The sequence below is a fragment of the Malaya genurostris genome, chromosome 2, assembly GCF_030247185.1.
Source record: "Malaya genurostris strain Urasoe2022 chromosome 2, Malgen_1.1, whole genome shotgun sequence".
NCBI lineage: Eukaryota > Metazoa > Arthropoda > Insecta > Diptera > Culicidae > Malaya > Malaya genurostris.
The window spans coordinates 222,984,371-223,011,294 of NC_080571.1; the positions used below are offsets into that span (position 1 = coordinate 222,984,371).

Genomic DNA, 26,924 nt, shown 5'->3' on the forward strand with positions numbered 1-26,924 from the left:
CAAAGGAAAAGTCTTACAATATCATACGGAATTCCTAAATTTGTTGTAGATACTACATACTTCCGATTCCGGAACTAGAGGGTAAACAAGATTTGTAGAGTTTGTTAGATTTGGTCCGAACAAACTTTCCTATTTCTATTCAATGAACAGTTGTTTTAGCGAATTCCACAGTAATATTTATGATGTTATGAGTAATATCAATATGAGAAAGGCATCATTACACAACTAGGTGGATTAAAACAGGTTTTTAAGTGAGTTTTCGAAGCTGTAAGGCCTTTCTTATGCGAATTTTCAAAGAATTTGTTTTTTTTATATCACTATATTTCGATGATTCCCGCAATTCTGAGACATTTGGCACCAATGTTGTTTTTTCAATCTCTTTTACTTTTTATTGCAAATATTTAAAGTTATGCGCATCATCCGCATAAAATGTTCAAATGAAAGGTCTTGTAATCCCATACGGAATTCCTGAATTTCATCCGGATCCAACTTTCGGTTCCAGAATTATAGGGTAATGTGTAGAAAAAAATTTGTACCGTCACTTGAAGCGGCGAAACAAAAAAGATGGGTGGGTGATGCCATAGACATAACTGAAGCACACGAATACGAGTAAAACTGACATGCTTCTTTCAAAACTTCTGAATTTGGAAAGTCGTTCGGTTAAGTAGAATGTGAGAATTTTGAAATAAACAGTTTCGAAAAATCGTTTTTTCGCATTTTCCTATAGTTTAACATTTCAAAAATATTGTGGTAAAACTTCAAGTCAATCGGAACAAAACTGTCAAAATATTGCGCCCCAGAATGGCGCCTCTTTTATCTCCGAAACGATGATAGTGGCGAAGTCCGTTAACACGGTCCTGCAAAATCTGCTGAACCGATTGTTTTCAAACTTTGAACATACTTTCTTGATATAAAATGTCTTCCTCCTACGTTCCCCCTGAATTTTTCCATTTTCATATTATGGTAGTTGTTTACCTCAAAATTGGCCTACTCATACTTTAAGTAAATTTAAGAACATTTTCGATTTCAGATAATTGGGGAATGCTCTGTTACCGCCATTTTTTTTTCAATATTAATATACGGAAATTTATCTAAATATTCTTTAAACGATGCTTTATAATGTAAAAAAAGTCTGAATAATTTTGCTTAATCTATTTCTCAGCAAAAAAAAATACAAAAAAAGTGTTTTTTGATTCAAATTATCCCTTACTCCCCCCTTAAACCAAGAGTATTAATCATTGACTAATATGAGGGAGACATATTTGCGCATGTTGTTTAAGACGATAAATTTTGTCATTAGCGAAATTATTCATCCTTTGTTACATATCAACATCCTTGGGATGAGCAGTGTACCGTTCATCTGGTTGAATAGCGAGAGATGTGAATGCTGAATTCATTAATTCTTTGATAACTCTCTTATACTCAGATACACGGTAGTTTCCCATAGAAATTTGTCTATTCAAAACAATACACTATAACTTTATCAGTTGACGAATCCGATCAGTCATTAGGAATCTCATAAAACGTTTTTTTTCTAATATTCTTATGTATTTTGAGTTTCCAAGTTCAGCAGCCAAAATTGAACAGAAATTTGGTATAATAAATCGCTCAAAGTAAAGGAAAATTTTCCGAAGTGTGTATTTTATCCGATATTTTTATAACTTTTTTATAGTTTGAACAAGTATCTGAGAGCAGTGAACCATCAGTGCTGCAACATTGGACACTTGGCATGGTTGGTTAACTGAGGAAATCCACTGTTTATAACGAAAAACGGACCTGATTCCACAAACGAACCGATGTTTCATTCCTGATGCGACAGGAGAAAGCCGTTTTGAATGTAATCACGGCTGTAAATTGGCCTGTTTGGTTCGTGATTTGCGGTTGGCTAGAGGCATTGGTATTTTCGATGTTTTCTTTCACTCGTCCTACCTACCGCGGTTTGTTAGTTCCTTTTCGGTGATCGGACAATATTTTATCAGTTTATGTTATGCAATCACTGGTAATTATCATATCTGCCTCTGTTTGGTTTTCGTGTGATGCAAAATTTGTTTGCATAATCGATCAGCGTGGTAGAAGCTTGAAAAAACTAGAACCATCAATGCAAATCATACAAGCACACAGGTGTAACTATCGTTGAAACATTTTTCTATTTGGTCAAACTGCTTGCAGATCTACGATTGACTTGTCAAATCGACTTGTTGAGTAGTTTAATCAATTTCATCTATCGGAAAAGCACAATACCATAACAATAAGCCAAACGAACATTCCGAACCAAACGTGAAATTGAAATTCAATGCCCAAAGCAGTTACCGCCCCGGTGGGAAAACGACGACAAAAGCCGCAACGGTGTAACAAACAAGCGCACATCAGGAAATAGGTTTGGCCTGACTCATTACTCGTTATGGTTGCTTTCCTGAGTACACACAAAAGCAAACGATTTCCATCAAAACTGCAAATCGAACGACGATGAGCCTCGCACACCTTCGATTAGCAGAAACGCGTCTATCTAAATAAGTACACACCCGACGACAGTTAAATTTAATCTCGCGGGAAATTTCGCGGCCCATTAATCTATTTTTCCCCTTCCTTTCTATTCCTTTGTAGAATGTCCGTACTGAGAACACTGGCGCTCCTGGTCATCGGTGCCACCGTGATACTGGCACAGCGACGGCTAGCCCTGCCCGATCCTAGAAGCTGTGCCAATCGTAAGTAGCATTAGAGATCGGAAATAATTAAAAGTAGTAAATTAGGGGTTAAACTATATTTGTGTAAAGGGACATAAACAATTTTGTTAGCTTTGCGTTTCGCCTTCGACTCGTCAGTGCACAACAGTTTGTATTATACTGTTATGCCACCTAGCAGTTCAACAAAAACCGCAAAGCAATATATAATATAATATGGGTATTTTTGGAACAATGAAACAGAAACAGGTGGAGCAATAAAAACTTTTTTGTGCTAGTGAAATTAACTTGTCGTCAGCAAATCAAGGAAAACTAAGAATCACTTGTTTGCTTGCGTCACACCTTTCGAACTAAATAGTAATTGAATCAAAGTGAATATATTTTGTATGTATATCGTCATACCGAACAAAAACTTTGCAAAATTGTGGTAACCAACGTAAGCAGGTCATGTAGTCTGAGCCATCTGTTCCAACCATATCGTTTTATTTTTTATTTAAAAGTATATTTAAAATTTTATAATTAAATAATTTTTAAATGCACACTGTTTCATCTCTAAGATACCGAGGGTAACCACATTGTTTTTAAAACGGGTATTGTAAAAAATCATCCAATATAGAACTTTTGAACACCTATGCAACATGAGTATTTTCGGAACACCTACTTGAATTTTAAAATGACTGACCATTCTGCCCGTTACAATATTGTCAAGAATTTGAACGAACAAGAAGTCGCACTCTTACTTTTTAAGTTACTTTTGACAATGATATTGAATCATCCTTTCATACCTTCCAAAGATTACTCATATTGGTATGTATGTATGTATGTATGAATGTGTGAAGCCACCATCAGTTCAAGGCATTACCAATGTATGCGAGTAGACATACAGTAAATACTGTTCCAGAAAGTATGGACGCACTTTGATTTCGCTGTAAATAATTCACAAGTGTTAGATATTCAACTTTTATTCGATATACTTTGTTACTTAGCCATACGTTTGTTACTTAGCCATTGTAGACTAGCTGGCACACCTACTTGCGAACGTTCCTCATTAAATTCCGTACAGACTTCTTGGCGACAAGTTTTGACACTTTTTTCCAATCTTTTTCGAACTGTTGAATGGTTTCGGCTGCCGAGACATGTTTCCTAAGATGTGCCTTCGTTAAGGCCTAAAATTCCTCAATTGGTCGAAGTTGGTGGATTCATGCCTTTTGGGCCGAAAGTGACATTTTTGGTAGTATACCATTCTACCGTTGATTTCGAGTAGTAGCAAGATCTGGCCTGAAGACAACAGGATTCTTGTGGCTTCGAATCATGGGTAGAAGTCGTTTTTGTAAACATTCCTTGATGTATATTTCGCTGTTCATTGAAGCAGTGGTGATGAATGGTTTCGAAATCTAACTGCAGCTACAAATTGCTTGCCAGACTATAGCTTTCTTACCAAATTTTTCGATTTCAATCGATGTCTCGGACTGGTTTAACATTTGCCCTTCTCGCACCGTATAATATTGTGGTCCCGGCAAGGATTTGTAATCGAGTTTCATGTAGGTTTCGTCGTCCATGATTATGCAGTTCAAATTTCCAGCAAGAATCGTATTGTATCGATGCTTCTTGTTTCGGACTACGTTTTGGTTGTTTCTGCTTCTTATAGGTTCGAAGATTCAAACGTTCTTTAGCACGAAGAACATTTGACTTCGAAGTGTTCACTTTTTTGGCCACATTCCGAACTGAAACCTCCTTCTTTTGCTCGAACGCCTTCAGTATACGTTCATCCAACTGAGGGTTAGCAGGACCGTTTTTTCGACCCGTTTTCGGTTTATCCTCAAAGGTGTTATACTAACCGAACTTCCTGATTGCATATCGCATGGCTTTTTCACTTACTCCTTCCATTTTTGCTATCTTTCTCAGTGACAGTCCGCGTTCTGTGCACCATTTGTACACAATTTTTCAACGTTGCTCTGCTGAAAGTCCGCGCACTTCGAAACAAACTAATGAAAACGAATAAACAGCTGCGCAAGTGGTTAGAGAAGAGTGTAAGCAACAAGACGCAGCCATAAAAATTGACAGATTCTGAACCATTGCGAAATGGCAGCGGTTTTTGGTTGCATCCATACTTTCTGGGACAGTCTTTAGATCCGAATTTGATTATCAGATAGCTTTCATATAACTGCTGTTAAGAAGGCCAAAATGGATTTTGAGGACCTGGCGCCTTCCAGCAAGAATATCCAGCCATACAATAAAGAATTTCGGTATACCAGCTTAAACCCGCCTGATGGTTTGTTTGTTAGAAGGGTGCGTCTAACTCATTTCAGACCTTCAGGGAGAAACACAAAGTTTCTCCCACGTGAATCAGGTTGGTAGTTCACTCCATCATCCAGTCATTCACTTGTAAGATACCCTGATGATCTCCCTGCCCCTCCCCGTTGTCGATATAATTGAGCATAATGTAATATAATATAAATTAATATAAAAAATATATAGAATATAATACAATACAATATAACAAAGTACCATAATATAATATAACCTAATATAGTTGAATATAATATGATATAATATAATATAACTACAGAGAACAAACATCCAAGCTAGTACAACCTTTTTAAAAAGCTGTGTAAAGCATACAAGTGAAAATCCGTTAAAAATCACCTTTGCAGACGACTTATATAACATAATATAAAATAATATAATATAATATAATATAATAAAATATAATATAATATTATATAATATAATATAATATAATATAATATAATATAATATAATATAATATAATATAATATAATATAATATAATATAATATAATATAATATAATATAATATAATATAATATAATATAATATAATATAATATAATATAATGTAATATATGAAGCAATATGCTATCATACAACATATAACAGTTGTTGTCGCTGTGTAAGTTATAATCTTCTTTCGTCGCAGTACTGCAGGAAAAATAATATTTTTTTTTAATAATAATAATGATAATAATGATAATAATAATAATAATAATAATAATATTTATAATAATAATAATGATAATAATAATAATAATAATAATAATAATAATAATAATAATAATAATAATAATAATAATAATAATAATAATAATAATAATAATAATAATAATAATAATAATAATAATAATAATAATAATAATAATAATAATAATAATAATAATAATAATAATAATAATAATAATAATAATAATAATAATAATAATAATAATAATAATAATAATAATAATAATAATAATAATAATAATAATAATAATAATAATAATAATAATAATAATAATAGTAATAACAATACAATGTAATATAATTCAATTCAATATATAACAAATAATGAAACTAACAACAGAATCACAAATTGCAATATACTATGATGAATACTGCACTTTAGGATGGGCTTCAACCTACAAGCCATTTCGCACCCTCTCATTCTGCTACTAACGCAGAAGGCGATAGCACCCAGTCGACGCCGTTTTATTGACCAAATGTCATCATAGATGCTCGGGCATGAGATAGGAACTTGTGAGAACTTGACTCACCATTTGACTACCTCCAAAGATTACTCATATTGGTTACCACAAACTTCGACGAATCGACAGTCGCCATCTTCGATTCTGAAACGATTTCCGACATCGATAATCGACACCCGTTCATCAGAACACAGACCAGAACCCGTTCATCAGAACCCACCCAGAATACAAGTTACTGATGGAACAATGAAGTTGTGACGCATCTACCAAAACTCTGATTTTTATTTGAAAACGTTTCATCAAATCTGGATCTCTTTACGTATTCAGTTCAAAATATTTCCAAAAGATGTAACAAGTGGACTTACAGCAAGCCAAAATTATTGAGGTAACTTTCATATTATTACTATTATCGAAAGCTCTGAATACGTTGGGTGGACCCGTAATCAGAGTCATTTACAATTTGCTTTTGTGAATTTTGCTGAAGAAAAAAAAACATCTCGACGTCAACGAGATACTAGGGCTTTTGCTATGTACAGCTCCTACCGTAATACATAGCGGAAAACAATAATATTCACTGTGTTGAGCGTAAAAAAGGTGGATGGGTAATAAAGGGTGATTTTTTAAGAGCTTGAGAACTTTTTTAAACAATAAAACGCATAAAATTTGCAAAATCTCATCGGTTCTTTATTTTAAACGTTAGATTGGTACATGACATTTACTTTTTGAAGATAATTTCATTTAAATGTTGACCGCGGCTGCGTCTTAGGTGGTCCATTCGGAAAATCCGCTTTTTTATCGACAAATTTTGTTCAGCGATGAGGCTCATTTCTGGTTGAATGGCTACGTAAATAAGCAAAATTGCCGCATTTGGAGTGAAGAGCAACCAGAAGCCGTTCAAGAACTGCCCATGCATCCCGAAAAATGCACTGTTTGGTGTGGTTTGTACGCTGGTGGAATCATTGGACCGTATTTTTTCAAAGATGCTGTTGGACGCAACGTTACAGTGAATGGCGATCGCTATCGTTCGATGCTAACAAACTTTTTGTTGCCAAAAATGGAAGAACTGAACTTGGTAGACATGTGGTTTCAACAAGATGGCGCTACATGCCACACAGCTCGCGATTCTATGGCCATTTTGAGGGAAAACTTCGGAGAACAATTCATCTCAAGAAATGGACCGGTAAGTTGGCCACCAAGATCATGCGATTTGACGCCTTTAGACTATTTTTTGTGGGGCTACGTCAAGTCTAAAGTCTACAGAAATAAGCCAGTAACTATTCCAGCTTTGGAAGACAACATTTCCGAAGAAATTTGGGCTATTCCGGCCGAAATGCTCGAAAAAGTTGCCCAAAATTGGACTTTCCGAATGGACCACCTAAGACGCAGCCGCGGTCAACATTTAAATGAAATTATCTTCAAAAAGTAAATGTCATGTACCAATCTAACGTTTAAAATAAAGAACCGATGAGATTTTGCAAATTTTATGCGTTTTATTGTTTAAAAAAGTTCTCAAGCTCTTAAAAAATCACCCTTTATTAGACACATTAGCAGATTGGCGTGAATACAAATAGAACAGATACTTTTCCTTTCTGCTTTTTCCATATAGAAAGACTATGTAGTCACTGTGAAAACCTAGTCCTGAACCACAAACGGGGGGGTTTGGTGTCATACATTAGGAACCGTTCATAAACTACATATACTCACTGGGAAGAGGGGGGGGGGGGTTTGTGGGGTTTTGACAAAAGTCTACGTTTGTCTACGAGGGGGGAGAGGGGGTTTTGCCTAAAGTCTACGTAGTCTCATTTTTTTGAATTTTTCACGCAATTTACTTAGTTTAATAAGCCGGCCGCGCGTTCTCTTCGGGTCAGACAAACTTATGTGCATGGTTGGGAATCGAATCTATCACGCTATATCCGTCCCGGACTTGGTTCCGAAATTACAAGGTAAACTGTTTCAAACGATCAGAAACAAGTTTGTTCGAATCTCTCAATGATTTTCGCTGGAACCAAGTAGTGATATAATTCATGGATCTCAGATTTGATTTCACAGTACTTACCTCACTCTTCCTCACCCACATTGTCTCAAAGAAGAACTGAGTAATGGATTCTTACTCGACTAAGGATGTCGGATTTTTCGAATTATTCGATTATTCAATAATCGAGATAATTTTCAAACTATTCGATTGTGTTTCAATCGATTATGTGGGTTATTAATCGATTACTCGATTATTTATTCGATGATTGATATAGAATTTTTCCAAGTATTCGATTGGCTTAGTAGTCGAATATTAGTTTCAAAATAATCGATTAAATACTACTCGATTACACGGGTTATTATTCGATTACTCGATTAATCGATCAATATTATGACATCCATATACTCGACTGCTTGTTTCTGAATGCTCGATAAACCCGATTGACAGTAACATTACACGGGCAAAATTTCAATTCTAGAAATGAGCAAAACGAGTCATGATTTGAGGAAAATAATATATTTTCATGTTATGATAATACACCATTATTGAAATTTCTCGGATCATGATCCATTCGGACTGATTTCGATGAAATTTAAACGTAACGCACTTGAAGTGATTGGGTATAACTTCAGGCGTATTTCTGCTACGATGATAATTTTTGCAACATAAATTCAGGCGTTATGTGTGATTTTTGCAGCGATCGTCATTTTTGCAATATAAATTCAGTGAAAAGCAAGACGAACTGAAAATATTCTGTTTTTGAAAAACGACGACGCAAGAGATAACGTGTTTACTTGCGTTCATTACTTCAGTTTTGATTTTGTGTTTCAGAATTTAAACACTTAAACGAACTGCATGAAAAAACACAAGTGAATCAAGCCTCTTAAAAAGAAACTCTATGTCGAATTCTTGCAAAAAAATCGTCTTATTCATAATATTTAGGTGCTTCAATACAGCTTGTGTTGTTATATCTATGAAACAAATTAATCAAAGTGGTTGAACAAAATGGTTTTCTGATTTTAGTTAGATGGTGTTCCAAATACACAATCGAATTAAACGCTATCTCTCGGAATATTATTCTAGCAACAACGATCACATCTAATATGTAAGAATACACTCGAACAAAATGTAACATTGATGTTTGTCAAATGAAAAATGTGTCTTATGATGTCAAATTTGGAACATTATTTTTATTTTTATTTTATGTTATTAAATTACGATTATTAAATAACATGCTTCAGGTTCAAGTAAACATTTTCAGTAGGTCTGGCTTTTCAATGTCTGCTTTTTGCTTTACCTTTAATCTATTAACCTTGACCTATTAACCTATCTGGTTCCGGAAAAATTACAAAAAACTGTCACATAAGGTGATGATAAAGAAGGATAGAAAAGCTCTGCAATACTGTGAGAAAAATTGTAATATGATTGTCAAACGGTTTTAGCTATACCAGCCTTCGGTGTCCTCTTCTGGAGGTATCGAAAATAGAGATCAAAAACTTCAAAAAACGAAACTCACTTCTGTTTCTCAGGGATACTTAACCGGTTTTTTAAAAAACATAGATTTAAATCAAAGGTTTTATGATTCCTTTGGCTGCTATGAAATTTTAGACGGATCCGACTTCCGGTTCCGGAATGGAAACATTAAAATTTATTAATTTTCTACTCTAAATCCTACAGGCGTACGACACGCAACGTACCGAGATGCCCGGGGTGTAGCGCATTCCTACTTCTTCAGCTGGGAGCACAACCCGACCCGCAACCTGGAAGTGGATTGGCTCGACGCTCGTAATATCTGTCGCCGGCACTGTATGGACGCCGTCTCGATGGAGACGCCCCAGGAGAACGAATTCATCAAGCAGCGTATCGCTCGCGGAAACGTGCGCTATATCTGGACTTCCGGTCGCAAGTGCAACTTCGCCGGATGTGATCGTCCCGATCTGCAGCCACCGAACGAGAACGGATGGTTCTGGTCTGGATCGGGAGTCAAGATCGGACCAACGACCCAGCGCAACACCGGAGACTGGAGCTATACCGGAGGATACGGTCAGCAGCAGCCGGACAACCGCGAAGCTGCTCAGGTTAGTGTCGACGACCAACGACATGATTCGGCCATGATATGGAACTCGAAATAACTCTTCCATTTTCTTTTCCCTACAGGGTAATGATGAATCCTGCCTGTCGATCTTGAACAATTTCTATAACGATGGCTTGAAATGGCACGACGTCGCCTGTCATCATTTGAAGCCATTCGTGTGTGAAGACTCGGACGAGCTACTCAACTTCGTCCGCTCTCGAAATCCAGGAGTTCGTCTGTAAAAAGCATCGTTTCAAAAAGGGACATCTTGTATGCGGTCTACAACTGAACTTTAGTCCAAAACATTCAGAGAACCCAGTGTCCAAAAATGAAACCCAGTCCTGCATATAAACGTTATCAGATCTGAAGCTGCCAACATTTCGAATATTTAAATTGAAGCGCTTCTCTTTCAATTGTTCAGGATTCTACTCAAAATTATAAAATTGCAAATAATCCATTTCACACAAACAAGTCATTGAAAGGGCCTAGACCAATCAAAGTAAGCAATCTTCCAAAAACTCCTACAGTCATAGTTGATGCAATACAATTGTGGTGACAGATTCAGATTTGGCAGCGTCGAACCCATCCATAAAGAAGAGAACGTATTAAAGAAAGCTGACAAAAAAGCGACAGGAGCTACACACCATATGTTAATACTAATCGTGTTTTTATTATTTATTGTATTGTAATTATGTTTTAATGTAAAAGAAAAACTCAACTCAACAGTTATGCGAATTTTCTCTGTACAAAAATGTTAAAAGAGAAGGAAGAAAAAATGGTTTAGATGAAACAGTGATGCTAGAGCAGAAATTGTGACAGCAGCAGGTAGAAACTGTGCACATTTACTGTTCCAGTGTTAGTGATTCGATAGTTTGTACATTTGTAAGTTTTTGTTTTCTGTGTTGGAAAATAAATAGTACTAAACAGTGAATTGTCTTTTGAGTTACTGGCATTGCAAAACGAATATATGTTTGTCACGCATATTCTTTCTATTTAATTATTCTGATCAAATAGGAAAACTGAATCCTTCACTACATCCAATTCTAGCAAGGTAATTTGTTCAAAGTGATTCAAATGGTCGGGAAAGTTTTTTTTCTAACCCGAACCCGACCCGTATCCAATTGAAAATAATAGAACTTTTATCCATACCCGACCCGAACCTGAGATTAATTTTTCTTCCAAACCCGAACTCGACTTGTACCCGATAAAAAATCAAAATCTTCAACCGTACCCGACCCGAAAAGTTCCGAAATCCGACAAAATTTTCCAACCCGAACCCGACCCATTCCCGTTGAAATTGCACAAATCGGCAGCCGTACCCGACCCGAACCCGATAAACACCAATTTTTATGTATCCGACCCGAAATATACGTCGTCGGGTTCGGGTTAGGTTAGACTATCTCTAATCCAAAGTCAACGTGAAAACAATTTGAAAACCCAGTGGTGTTGTTGTTGTTACATTTTGAATTTATTTGTACTTATTTTTGGTTTACAATAATTTAACAAAGTAAGTGGTACAGTTATCGCTTTTTAATCTTCGATGTATATCTTATTACTTTTTAGTTATTTAATTTTGCTCTACTATTCGCAATAATACTTGTTGAACAATGTAATTGTTTGTTATTTTAAAAACCCAGTGGTGTGATGATGCCTTCCTTATATTTCCATAAACAATACCAAGGGATTCTTCAAAATCGAATATAGAATAAAGTCAAGAGAGTTTATTTAGCATTAGCATTAGCATTAGCATTAGCATTAGAGACCGCCCGTGTGTTACTACTCCGTTATTGATCTGGACCAATTGAGATTGCAAAATGATTTTTTGAAGTAACATGTTTGGGAATAACACATTGTTTCACACTGTACAAACTGTATTGAACCATGCATGCTGATCAATACCGACGCCGGCCACGTCCGAATGCAGATCTACTTGGGAGGGAAAGGATTGTTAGTTCGATGCATGTTGCTACTAAGAACCGAGGAATCCTCTGCATTCCCACATGCATCACAGGAGAGGATACTTTGTTAGTAAATGTTTTAATAATGTTATCATGTGTTTATTGCTCTGGGTAGCCGGCTACCAAGAATGTTTTAAAGTATTATCGTTTTATGTGTTACTTTGTGCTGGCAATATAATGCACGAAACAGTCAATCTCCGAAATTGACAAAACTCCGGACAGCCGGCTGTCGAGTATGTAGTCACTCGTTTATGCATCTACCTTTCGCGTTTTTTTTTAGTCATGCAAAAAAAACACATTCGGATTGATAAAAAAAAGGTATCATCTCATTGCTATGTGGATTAAGCACGTTTTTATAAATGAAACTACGTGATACAAAATAAACGAGCGAATAGGATTTAGACAAAAAAGTTGATTCATTGCATTGAAATATTCTAAACAGTTATTATAAAATCATTTTAAATCACCAAAAAAACGTCAACAGATTTCACACGCGTCTTGATTCTTTATTATTTCCGCTTTATTATTTTAATTATTTATTAAAATTATTAATTGGTTATATTAGTTGATCTGGGCAGCCGGCTACCGAGAAAAATATTAATTTACTGTTTGAAATATTAATATCAAGTGTTTTTTACTATGTATTCAATATACCGATTCATGTCATCTCTGTTATTAACTTTGTAATATAAACGGATTTGCGCAATGGTTGATTTTTATCATTCATTTTATAATCCTGAAAGACAATCAATAACATGGAAGAAGAAATCATTCCTAATAAAACTTTTCTACGAAGCTATACGGAAATTGATAGGTTGAATAAAGACATGATTTAGTAAAATAGAGTAATCAGAAGTAAAACATTGAAAATATCTGATAACTGAAAGGAAAAAGAAACTCCTGCAATTGTCGCCTTTTACGACATGGAAGCAGGAACCCAGTGGATCTATTCTTGGTTCATTTTTTTCCGCCGGATTCCACACGGCATCTAGGCTGGTACAGTCCGGAGAGAGCTAATAGGTACTATCAATCTCCTAGTGGACCCCAGCCCCTAATAAAGTCAAGAGAGTTTATTTGAGCATAAACTGGAATAACCTTCTCTAAGTTCTTCTCTAACTGTTTATAAGTTTTATGCACAATTTAGATCACCTTTTCCCATATCTGCATCGTCACTTTAAACAGTTCCGGAACCGAAAGTCGAATTCGGGCCAAATTCAATAACAGCTTATAATACCATAATACCTTTCATTTGAACTTGAGTTTGTGAGAATCGGTTCAGCTGTCTCTGAGAAAATGAAGTAAAGTCCGTTTTTGAGTTTTTGATCACGAGTCTGGAGCCGGGAACTTCGTTTGGCGAGCTACTAACATAACCTACAAATTAAAACTGTTCTTAGCCAAATTTGGATTAAATTTTACCAGTATTGCATCATCACTCTAAATGACGGTTAGCAATTTTAAACACATTTCACCCTTTATTTCCGGAGCCAGAGGTCAGATCCGAATAAAATTCAAAAGTATTCTATGGAACTTTTTGTTTGAAGCTATCTGTACTATGTCTTCGAGAAAAGTTCTAAAGGTATATGAAACTCGGCCCTCTGAGAAAGGCAAAATTGAATGAGATCCACAGACTTCGAACTAAATGGTATTATATCATTACTTTATCAAAGTACTTTTACAGTTTACATAAGTTTTTCTTCTCCGTAGCATCACTTTTACATAGAATTCTTATCATAATATAATTCTAATGTAGTCACAACGTCGTCATTTATTATTAAATCTGCTCTAGAATATTATTTAAACCAAACGATTAACTGCTATAAATTATAAAATAAGCTGTTACTTTGATACAGGTCCCGGGCTGACGGTTCAATGCATAAGGCACTGGTCTTACAAACCAGTTGTCATATGTTCGAGCCCCGACCTGGAAGGATTCGTAGTGTCAGTAGGATCGTAACACCAGCCATGCAATGGTTCTGTACACTCTGAATCGGCTGCGAAGTCTGTTGAAACAGAAGGTCAAATTCCACTACAGGAATGTAATACCAAGGCTTTGCTTAGGCTTTGATACATTTTGTTGATAATGTCATAAACTATTTCGAGTTTGCTTGTATCAGTACGGCATTTCTATTCAAATTTAGCTATTGGTTGAACTAATGGATGCAGTTGGAGTCAGAACAAAGTCTAAAAGGGTCAATTATTAAATTGAAATTGAACGGCAAGCAAGAATGTCACGAACTGGGACATTGGATAATCTACCTTGAGTACGCAAAGAATTTATTAGTTGAGATCCGACATCACGATACTACACGCATGTCCAAACGACATGATCAATATCGCGATAGCCTTCACCACAAGCACAATAATTATTCTCGGAAAGTCCAATTCGAAGAAGATGTGCATCTAACGTGTAATGATTGGACATGAGCCTGGACATCACACGAATGAAATTCCTACTCACATCCAGTCCCGTGAACCATGCCTTTGTCGATATTTTAAAGATAATTGAGTGCATCCACCAACTCAGATCATTTCTATTCCAAGAAGATTGCCAGCTGGCAAGTGTTCTTTGGCGAGACGTGCTAAAGAATTCGTTCAAAGCAATCGGTCGCTCATAAATTTCACCCTCAATAGCACCACGTTCGGCTGAAATATCGACTCTTCCATTGTCTGGAATGGAACAATGAGCCGGAACCCAGGTTATAGTGATTTAATAATTATTGTTCAATATGTCGTTCAGGTACTGTTTTATTTTGCCCAAGAAAAACGGTTAATTTTTGTCAGCAGCGTTTGAGCGAATGGCTTCAATTGCACTCAGACTATCTGTGAAGAGAAAATAATGGTATGGAGATAATGTGACTATTACACTCAAGCTATAATGAACTGCTGCTAACTCTGCTATATAAACAGATGCAGGTTCTTGAATCTTGAATGAGACCAAAACATTATTGTTGAATATACCAAATTCTGTCGCTTCTTCAATTCGTGATCCGTCCGTGTAAAACGTTTTTTCAGCGTCAATATGCCTTACAATACTAACTTGAAAATATTTTTGGGATTTCCACCGAACGTAGGTGATCCGGGATTCCACGCACTTCGCGCTGCATGGATGTGTCGAAAAATAAAGTTGAGTCAGGGACATTTAGGAGGGTGTCACGGATAGGAATATATCTTAAAAGGTTGATTTCCTGTAACATATGGTTAAAATATACTGTCATGAATCTTGTTTGAGATTGAAGCTCAAGTAGCGATCTTTCAATGGAAGAACTCCCGCCAGAACTTCAAGACTCATTGTATGTATCGAATGCATGCAGTCTAAAGCAATTCGCAAACAACGATACTGAATTCGCTCAAGTTTGATAATATGAGAGTTTGCAGCGAAACGAAACCAAACGCATCCATATTCCATCACTGAAAATATCGTTGTCTGACAAATTTTATTAGATCTTCCGGGTTGGCGGTTCAATGTATACGGTACGGGTCTCACAAGCCAGTTGTCATATGTTCGAGCCCTAACCTGGAAGGATTCATAGCGTCAGTAGGATCGTAGTACTAGCCATGCAATGATTCTGTACGCTAATAATCGACTGCGAAGTCTGTTGAAACAGATAGGCTATGTAATGCCAAGACTTTGCTTTGCTAGATCTTCCGGATGAGCACCCAACCAAGACTGTTCATAGAAAATTTACTCTTTGTTGTCATTTCGTTATCAGATACCTAATGTGTCCTTCCCACGTGTATTTGGAATCAAATCACAACCCGAGAAATTCGAAAGTCAAAAAATGCGCGATCATTCTTTCCATCATATGAAGCTGAAGCAGCGTGGGATCATGCTTTCTTGAAAAGACGACCAGCTCTGTTTTTTTTCGTAGAGAAATCGATACCCAGATGAACAACCTAAATGGACAAGTTATCTAAGGTATTTTGCAATGGTTTTTGCAGATCAATAGCTTTGGGTCCAGTAACTGAAACTACGCCATCATCTGCCAGTTGTCTTAGTGTACATGGGGTTACTAGACAGTTGTCAATGTCATTCACGTAAAAATTATAGAGGAGCTGACTGAGGAATGAGCCTTGCGGGAGACCCATGTAGCTAATTCTGAATGTTGCCAAATCGCCATGTGAAAAATACATGCACTTCTCTGACAAAAGGTTGTGCAAATAATTATTTATAATCGCTTGAAGTCCATGTTGGTGGAGCTTGTCAATGGAATCTGAATCATGTCCAAAAATATTACCATTTGTTGTTTTTTGTTGCAATGTAAGGCTTTATACGGAAGTCAAACTGAGTATCTGATAACAAGCTGTTTCCCACATTATCAGATCCGAATGGATTCCGAATCAATTCCGAATCGGCGAGAAATTTTCATCCGGATTTCCATGTGGAAATCATGTGGAATTCCGAATCATTTCCAACTCCAGTGCAACAACCGATTCCGAATGAATTTTGCCTACAACCGATTGATTCGGAAATCTGTCGGAATTGAGTGAGAAGATGCGGACTGAATTGACAATTCATCTTCTTCTTTTCCGATTTTGTACGTTTTCGTGCTGATTTTCAGTTTATTTTTGAATAAAAACATTACATAACTGAATGTACAAATTTAAATCTTCATGTTTTTCGGATATACAGAACTAGTAAATAACCAGTTCTTTTTAGAATTCCAACATAAACTGTTGAAATTCGCTGGAAATTAACAAAACGGCCTACATTAGTTAGCATCATCCATTCCTCTAGCTGGAGTGTAGTGAAATGGCTTAAGGCGCCTAAATTTTACACTAACACATTCATAAAATGAGCGAATATTCAATGACATTATGCATTCCGTCATTTCGATAATGTGGGTTGTCTCGACTCAAGTGTATAATTTTTTCGAACAATTTTCTGATATAGCACAACATGACAATGGGTCTATATGATTTGTGATTGGAAGCTGGTTTCTCCGGTTTTTGAATGTCGGATGGAACAATATTTTGCGCAAGAAACTTGTTGAACAATTCCAACAAACGTCTTTTTGAGAGGTCAGGCAGATTACATTTAATTCTGTTCTACTGTTGTTGTTACAAGACAAGCGTGCTATAGAGAATTCCATCATTGAAATGGGGCTACCAATGAAACCATTATTTGGACGAGATTTCGAAAAATGCTCTGCGTAGGAACAGAATCTAGGCAAATTTTCTTAGCAAAATCAAATATCCATCGGTTCGAGTATTCCTCGCTCTCATTTCCTACTTTACGATTCCTCATTCGTCTGACCGTGTTTCAAAGAGTGATCATTGAGGTTTCTCTAGACAAATCTTCGACGAAATGTCTCCAACAGCTACATTTTTTGGCCTGAAGAAAGCTCTTTTATTTGGTTTCCAATGTCAAGAATTTTTCAAAATTCTGATGAGTCTCTCCTCTTCGTTTTACAAACGTCTTGCAAGCATTTTGTTTCGTGTGTTTAGCTTCTGAGCATTCTTTGTTTCACCAAGGATTTGGAGGCCTTCTGTTAGTCGTCGGACCAAGTAATCATTTGGTTTGGGCTTGTTCTGCGGCCTCCAGAATCGAACAAACGAGAAAGTCGTATTATCCAAGTGGGGGGAGCTCGTCCATTGAAGTTAAGACACTTGAAATATTACTTTGGTTTTTAATCTAGTCAATATTTTTTGTCAAATCATATGGAATATTAACTAAATGATGGTAAATGATCGCTACCATGTAAATCAGAAAATGTTTTCCAGGTGCAATCTAGTCGAATTGAAGTCGAGCAAAGAGCTAAATCTAATACACTTGGGATCCGTGTCATGCTACCCAAACTGACATGCTCAAATTGTCGCAAATATTGTATATTAAAGAGGATTTATTATCATTGTAGAGAGAACCCCAAGTGATTCCGTGCGAATTAAAATCTCCCAGAATCAATCATGGGACAGGGAGGGCTTCAATCGTTTTATTTAGCTGACGTTGTCCAACTTGAACTATAGGAGGAATATAAACCGAAGTTATACAAAAGTCTTTTCTTTTAATCATTATTTTTACGTTTCGTCTTTGACTCATCAGTGCAGAGCAGTTCAAATTGAACTGCTTAGTGCTAAACTCGGCAGTTCAATTTGAACCGCTAAGCAGACGTAAAGTTTCTGCTACTTACAGAACACTTTTTGTTTTGCAACGAAGTGCAATGTCTTTTCTGACGTGCCGAACGAAAACGTGTTTTCGACTATTTCTGGCCGATGCAGGTATGGTCATTTAGGGGTTAGCCAAATTTTGTGCTAGGGCACATAACCGTTTTCATTATTTTTACGTTTCGTCTTTGACTCATCAGTGCAGAGCAGTTCAAATTGAACTGCTTAGTGCTAAACTCGGCAGTTCAATTTGAACCGCTAAGCAGACGTAAAGTTTCTGCTACTTACAGAACACTTTTTGTTTTGCAACGAAGTGCAATGTCTTTTCTGACGTGCCGAACGAAAACGTGTTTTCGACTATTTCTGGCCGATGCAGGTATGGTCATTTAGGGGTTAGCCAAATTTTGTGCTAGGGCACATAACCGTTTTCATTATTTTTACGTTTCGTCTTTGACTCATCAGTGCAGAGCAGTTCAAATTGAACTGCTTAGTGCTAAACTCGGCAGTTCAATTTGAACCGCTAAGCAGACGTAAAGTTTCTGCTACTTACAGAACACTTTTTGTTTTGCAACGAAGTGCAATGTCTTTTCTGACGTGCCGAACGAAAACGTGTTTTCGACTATTTCTGGCCGATGCAGGTATGGTCATTTAGGGGTTAGCCAAATTTTGTGCTAGGGCACATAACCGTTTTCATTATTTTTACGTTTCGTCTTTGACTCATCAGTGCAGAGCAGTTCAAATTGAACTGCTTAGTGCTAAACTCGGCAGTTCAATTTGAACCGCTAAGCAGACGTAAAGTTTCTGCTACTTACAGAACACTTTTTGTTTTGCAACGAAGTGCAATGTTTATTTGAAGAGCAACAACTTCTATACTAGAAGTCGAAGGAATGTTTAATCTATAAAAGGAATAGCATTTCTTAATTCCTAGATGCACTCCACCCAAGTAGCACGTTAAGTTGCTGTCCTGTATTTTTCGACAGATTGTGCAATTTATCAAATTAGTTCATATTACTATTGTAGTAACTGTTGTGTTATGGAAAAAGCCAATTTTTCTGTGTTGTGCAAAATATCTTAAAACGGAAGTTGTGTTGTGCAACATAATCTTTAAACGGAAGAACCGTTGTCACGATCATTTATTTACAATTATTGTGCAACTGATACAAAAACTCATGCATCGATCCCACTACAAATGCAGCAATTAAATCAGCGAAAAAACAATTGTGAAACTCATGGGAATTAATACGTAATGTAAACAAGAATTGAATTGATGTTTACAAAAACATAGCAAACATAATTTCTAATGAATAAGTTTCACATTTGATTTTCTATACAACTGCCCGTAACACAAACATGGAGCTTTAAAAATATTCTGCACACAAATAAATGGTAATACTTCATATTGTAAAATTGATCTTTTATGTTTTAGTAAATAGAAAATCGACAACGAACTGCATTTTTATGGTGAAACATGTCTTCGTACGCCTTAAATTTTCAAGCGCCTTTGAATGTACGTGATTTGATGGTTGCACATCAATTTCTATGAAAATAACAATCTATTTTTTTCAATGAATATGATCGGGAGAGTGTTTTAAATATGTATAAGAAAGTTATCAAACATTCATACACCTTTTCAGACGATTTAAATTATATTGATGTTTCAATTAATCTGAAAAATCTTGAAATGAATTTTTCTTCAATATTTTCCAATATGGCATTGAGGGTAACAGTGTGTTGAAAAGAAAATGGTTCACCCAACGTAATGATTTATGTTACCTAAATAAAAGGAAATATGAACATTTAAATATTGAAAAGAGAAATTTTCGTTTTTATCAAACTAGTTGACTTAAACAACAATACAGTTTAGTAATTCATCTTAGTGAACCCGACATTTGTGATACTCACTGTAGGTATTATTTTGGTGAGCCCATGTGCTTTAGTTGCAAGAACAAGTTGCTCAAGCGGTAATATATAACTAGGAGAGTAACTATGATGAACGTAACTTTTCGTTCAATATCTTTGAAAAGTGATGTCAGGTCTGTTCATTTTTTTCGCGAGATGAAAACCGAATACAAATTAATTGATCGATTTTTGTTTTCATTGCGTATGTAATGCTGTATTTCTGAAACTTTTATGATAATATTTTCATGTCGGTAAGTTTTGCGTTCATTTCAAGCAGATAAATCTGGTACAACTTATTTGCAAGTTTCGAATTGTTTTTCTAAAAATGAAGAAAACTGCACACACTGACCTAATATTTCATGAGGCAGTCTAGACAATGCGGACTCGGCAGTAAAATAGTTTTTACTGCGAGGTTTTCAATTCGGTTTATCAGTTAGTATTAAATTTCATCACATTTTTGACTATGCAATAAAACTTTAAATGAATCAAGTTTTGGCATGATGCTTCGACAACTCCACTGCAGGACAGTGATTGAATCATTTGCGCCGGATGATAAATTATCCATCAAATGATACAAAACCTGAGAGAACTGGCCATTGAGCTGATAACTGTTTCAAAAAATTTGAGATTTACAGGATAATATGTGCAAAAAATATACACTCCTTTTACTCAGAGATAGTTGAATCAGTCTGAGTCGGCAGGTTAGATTATAAGGCGCAGATCTAAAATGGAATTTTACTTCGATTTATCAGGGATGACTTATCCGATTTTCATAAACTTAGTTTCAAATGAATGATCTCATAGTTTCATGGGTTGTTGTTGAATTTCAATGGATTAGACTTTCGGTTCCGGTATTAAGGAGTGACTTGTTAGTAACTTGCCTCGAAATTCATTTGGCTTCAATTGAGCAACTGTAACGCTCACTGTGAAGCTCAACAAATGAAGACGAACTTTAGAAATAGCCCAATGTGGAATCGATATCAATGACATCAATGATACAACTGGTACAAATTTTATAATATTGTTTTATTTCTTAATAATCAGTTTTTATACAAAAAGACATTTATTGTTTACTTTTTTCTTGTTATCATATACCATAATGCTTATCCTGTTTGAAGAATTATCATCATTACTTCCTGTCTGTGTTCAGCAGCTTGCGTAATGTTACAGTTATTGGTTAGGATCATTTCAACTTGAACTGTTTATTTCATTTGTCTGGTAGCATACTTCTGTTTTACATATTAGATTGAATATCGTTTAGCGGTCCAAATTGTTTGCACCTGCTCTTGGATAGCTCTCTCTCTCTCTGTCTAGTGTCTACTCATTTGCCTATTTATCTGCTGAGCTAGTTAGTGTAGTTCTGCTTGGTGCCTGTCTATGTTTAGGTCTCTGATGTTCCCTGGATGTGCAGAAATCGTTGCAAGTTGTTAAGTTAGCGTTTGACCTATACTTGAATTATTAGCGAATGTTACAGTACAGATAATACTCAGTTCGGTCCTGTTATTCGCACGTTCTGCCCACGTAACTTGGCATATCTGGGAATGATTTCCAGTTTGGTATTAGTTTGCGCGTATTTATTCTACTTAAAATGATTAAGAATTGCTGGAGAGTTCCTGTGAATCGATTCTTTTCCTGTTCTTGCACATACATACACACACACATCTTCTCTATCATTCTGGTTAGACTAGAATTGTTCCGACCGCGTTTGCGGAATCTCGTCACAGAAGAAAAACTCGAGTTATGCCGTATATTGCGGGTGGGCGTGTTTTTCTACGACCGATGGAGGTAATGAGCAGTGAATGCATTACGTTTTTATGGAATTCCACATGGCGTTTTCTACGAGGTTTGCTCGGTTGCATATCCGTAGGCTCGACCCGAAACGTACGCAGCCTAAATCGTTCTATTTTTCCTGCTGTATACCAACAGGCGTGAACGATGTTCGTTATTGTTAATTCCCAAAAGAAGTATATCCAATGCATGCTGAGTAGTACTAACAACTAATGGAAACAAAAAAAAATTAAGGATTTGGAAATCAATAAAACTCTGAAGGCATTCATATAAAAATCATTTATCTATATTTTGACTATTTCTCTTGTTTTAAGCATTTTATACTATATAATCAAAAATGAAAATAAATTGAACAAAGCAAAAGGTAAACAGAAGAAAGATTTTTTATACAAGGAAACCTAAAATATAAATCAAATCACTTCACAATTCTGTTTTTGTAATTTTTGTCGTTACTTTCGCGAAACGAGAATGTTCTCTGTTAAAAATACTAAAAACTTTGAAGTCTGAGCTGCACCGACTGCAATGTTATTCCTGTTTCTTTTGGCAATTCACAGTAACTACAGTGTTGTATCAGTTTGATTTATGGCAACAAGAATTTCCAGTTAACAATAAATAATCGATTACTGCCCGTTACGGCCCTGCAGAAGGTACAACTCAGAACGGTATCCGTTTATCGGATATTGAGATTGACTGCCGAATATTTTTGCCAAAATAAAACTGAAGAAGAGAAATTAGAGACGAGGTTTTATTCAAATTATTCTCATTAATGCTGTTCAGTGCTTCTAGTCGACCTTGTTTGCTTCATGTGCCATTTTACTAGTCCTAGCCCGTGTCGTTCAGATTCGTGAAAGGATAATGCTCTCCGAAAGTAAGAGTCCATAACCCAAACATTCGCTTAAGTTGGTCGACCGAAACCCTTTTTGCGTCTTATTCGGTTTCTACATATTTTTCGTTTTTATTCCAATGATAATCAAAGTATTCAGTGATTTGTTTGACTTTCGTACGAGTTTCGATAGTTTTGTGTTGTTTAACTTGTTTGCTTTATACTGCTAGAATAGTCCCACACTGACCGAGCCTCTCGCATTCACGTTCAACCACTCGCAGCCACCGAAATTGGAAAGAAACGGACTTTTGTTGTCCGCCTACTCGGATGCCTCGCGCACATTCCCAATTGGATATTCTTATAAAACTACAGTTTTCCTAATGTACTCGCTCACCATGCTAAGTTATTATACTCGTTTGTGTATGTTTTCTGCATCCTATATGTAATTCCTCATTCACTCACTCTCATCTTCTCACTTTTCGTGTTAGTTTTAATAAAGTTGTAATTACTCAATCTAAATTTAAATCACTTCAAATAATAAAAAATCACACGGATTTCTTGTTTGTCTTATCCTTGTTGTTTGTTGCATTCAATTCTACTGATGTATTTTTCATTCTATACTTCTCCACTCTCTTGAAGTCATTCGAATAAATTCCTACAAAAAGAAAGAAATGCCAAATCGGTTTAACACTTCCTGGTGTCGGGAGAATTTCTCGTTACTTTGTTCTTCTTCGATTTCAGATAAAGTTTCTGTTGGTGATGTTTATTTTTTTATTTCCTATTTATCGTGATTCAGACTCTTGAATGAGAGAATCGGTTCTGGTAGTTGAATCAGCACTGAACGAAGGGCTCATTCCAGACGACAGTCTTGACTGTGATGATCTCATGAATTGAATGAAGACAGTGGCGTCTCGTTTAAGCCTCTGTTTCCAGTTGTAATCTATCCACCAAACCGACTCCTAGATCCTGCTGGAGGCCTGCGATCGTAGAAATATTGTTCTGTCGGTAGTTCTGTATTGTAAATAAATAATTTATCTGGCCTCTTTACTAGCATATTTCAAAAGATGGTATATTCTTTTTCAAATATTTGGAAGAACAGATCACTCTCGGCCTAGGAGTGGCTATTAATCATCCCAAACCTCGGAGGATGATAAATGCAAAAAGTAACGATTGGTTTGCTTCACTATTCTTGTGTAGTTGTTTACTTCTTTTTTTTCGTGATTTTGTTAAACAGTTTCTGTATTTCTGTATTGTGACGACATATGTTACAGTTTAAAAGCTTAATAGAACAGAACACATCGTGCGTTTGCTGAGCTTACTCAAAGGAATACATCGGGGGGAGGTTGTTTCAGGGGATTTGGAAGGGAAAGTCAGCCATTTTCCTCTCTTAATTTTTTACAATTGCTAAAATCAAAAAAGTGGTTCCTTGCGCTTTTTGATTTCAATTTGATCTATCTTACATTTTTTTCCTTCCTTTTTTACAGCATTTTAAAAGTGAAAATATTTTTTGCCTTTTCCATATACTTTTCTCCAATATATATATAATTAATTTTTTGTTACTTTGCATCTGTTTTTTTTTTAGTGTTTCTCCTAGTGTTACTATTTTTTCCTTAAGATTTACTTATCGCAGAGTCCGTATATTAAAAAAATGAGATTGTGGGAGTGACGGAAATTATTCTGCCAACAAGCGAACAGAACTGAAAACTTTTATCGATTCTTTTATCTCTCTCTATCTCTCTCTCATTTCCCTATCCTGAAAACTCAGACAGAACGCTTTCCCTAAAACGTAGTCGATTACACATACATCGTAGCCGAAATACGACCAAAGAAAATTTGTGTACCCTAATTATCGGTTTGTTAATCCGAGGAGAAATTAATATCTAGCCAATAATAATAATAGTAAGCGATAATAATTATTTTCATTAAATAATTAGTAGTCGGCTTTTGGGTTGTCTATTATCTTCGATCCCGGTACAGCAGGTAGGTTTTCATCGACTGCGGCAGTTGGAGGTGTTCGATGCGCTCCTCTAGGTGCGTCCGGCCGATCTTTTGGCGGATGACTCGTCGGCACAGATCCATCAGTGGCAGCGGTTCAGCTAAAATGAAGAAAAGACAATTCAATTAGTATAACGTACAACGGATTGCCTACTGAAAGGCGATTGTTTTCATTTCGACATTCCAACATTCTCAACAGGAGTACATTGTTTGATCGTTGCATGATGCAAAAATGCAGATTTCCGATCAAATGCTTCCATTGCAATAACCTCTGGCAACACTGACAGCAAAAAAGTGAGAGGTAACTATTCGGGAAAAAGTATTGGAAAGGAGCACACTGTGCATGCGGACGAGTAAGGAAATCTCAACCTTGACTAGAGAAGACTAAGCCAAGTGGGCCTCGCAATGTCCGAAGGAAAAAGTTGTTCCCGCAATGATTTTGGGGGCCGACCGTGAATCGTTCATTGATAAACAGTAATCAATTACAGTGTAGGTTTCGTCGGGCTGTTGAATGGTTTTGATTAAAAATACAATCACTTTTTTCCCAAACCAAGCCGGTTGATGTTTACACACTGCCAACGAGGGAAAGGAAATACAAATACGATATTGTTTTCGATTTGAGATCTTTTGGCCTCAACTAAATGGGGCAATGGGATATTTTGAGAAGTTGGAATGTCAAGCCGTATAGCTAAAGAATTTGAATACTTACGATCGAGACCACCGATATACTTCATCGTTATTTCACAGTGTCCCCAGACGGCGGACACGATCGGGTAAAGCTTCCGTCCCTTGAGCCCCCGGAACGCCACTCCCAGATACTGGCCGTCAACGATGAAACTAAGCGTTCCCTCGTCCATATCTAACGCTACCAGAAATTTGTCCGGCACTAGGAAGGTCTCGTCTGGTTTCAGTATCGCAGGATACGTCACACCCGGGCAGGTTTTGGAGTTGTGGTACAGCATATTGCGCCCCAGGTCCCAGCCCCAGCTCTGGTCGTTCGAGCCAACCAGACTTTGATAACCTACGGAGTGAAGTGGTGCCTCGGATGTGGCAACACCGATCACAGCATGAGTACCTCGCTGCCGCGTCGACCAAAACACTTCCCACACGTGGAGACCCTTGGTGAAGCCCACCTTGCCTCGTATACAGTCTGTGCTCTGTGCCACCGGATGCCGGTGGAATGTCATCTTGTCGTCTTCTTTCACAAATACATTTAGCGAGCGATCCTCCGAGTTCCAGGAATATTTGACCTGTGTTTCCCTTGCTACCGGGGGCATATCAAGCAGGAGATCGAGACGTGCTGGCCGCTGGAAATGTGCCGCTAGTTCGCGAGGAATCTTCGGAATGAATGGCGATGGTTGGTCACGGCTGCTGACCGTTTTAACACCTCCGCTGATCTTTTGGCCCATGTTCATACCAGTGTGAACACTACTGCTGGTGCGACTGCTGCGGGTGCTTCGGATGGCAACCTTGTAAGAGACGCGAATACGCTCGAACTCACGGGGATCGATACGATTCAGCACCACGCGGGGCAGCAGTGTGGAGGTGGATGATGATATACTTTGTGGACGGCGACGTTCGCTTGACCTTAGCACCGGACCCCGGCTACTTTTATATCTGCAATAAGAAAAAAAAACAGAAACAAAACATAACCTCATTAGAATCGAACCATTTTACAGTTTCATTAGAACTAAGAATAATCATACGTGGCGAATGGTTTGGCGGTAAAAGGCATTGTCCTTAAAAGGTAGTACTCGATCAAAACAAACCAGCTCCCGGTCAGGGCCAATTAAACCGAGAACGGATAAAGAAAGGTTGCTATCCTTGCGTGACGGTTGATCGAGATTGCGGAGGTGGTTGTCGATTTACCGAGCGCTCATTAAGAGCCCGACCGCTGCAGAGATGAAGCTGCAACCAGTGGACACTAAAGTGCACTAGTGGTCCCAGAACCACGATCCAACTGGAGCAGTCAGATGAAGAGAGGAAATCATTCGCAAGGTTAATGAATTCCATTTATGGAACCTTCGTCATAGGGCCAGCAAAACATAAACACTCCGGCTGTGAGTCAGTGATTGAGCGAGTGACGTCGAGGTGGTAAACAACGAACATACGAAGAGAATTAAAAAAAAAACATTCACCCGTCATCGGG

General features: G+C 36.9%; 2 protein-coding genes across 5 annotated transcripts in view; one reads left to right on the forward strand and one right to left on the reverse strand.

The window, feature by feature from the left end:
* Window positions 1-11,141, forward strand: part of LOC131427744 (L-selectin) — a 66,098-nt gene extending 54,957 nt beyond the window's left edge. The window contains exons 2-4 of the mRNA XM_058591202.1: window positions 2,605-2,705; window positions 9,814-10,214; window positions 10,294-11,141. Of these exons, the coding sequence (XP_058447185.1) occupies window positions 2,606-2,705; window positions 9,814-10,214; window positions 10,294-10,452 (660 nt within the window). The 5' untranslated portion in view covers window position 2,605 and the 3' untranslated portion in view covers window positions 10,453-11,141. The remainder of the gene's footprint in view (window positions 1-2,604; window positions 2,706-9,813; window positions 10,215-10,293) is intronic.
* A 10,035-nt stretch (window positions 11,142-21,176) lies between these two features.
* Window positions 21,177-26,924, reverse strand: part of LOC131427746 (protein gustavus) — a 337,641-nt gene continuing 331,893 nt past the window's right edge. For all 4 annotated transcript variants that reach the window (XM_058591207.1, XM_058591203.1, XM_058591204.1 and 1 more), the window contains 2 exons: window positions 25,485-26,392; window positions 21,177-24,876 (listed from right to left, as the gene is read on the reverse strand). In XM_058591207.1, the coding sequence (XP_058447190.1) occupies window positions 24,737-24,876; window positions 25,485-26,190 (846 nt within the window). In that variant the 5' untranslated portion in view covers window positions 26,191-26,392 and the 3' untranslated portion in view covers window positions 21,177-24,736. The remainder of the gene's footprint in view (window positions 24,877-25,484; window positions 26,393-26,924) is intronic.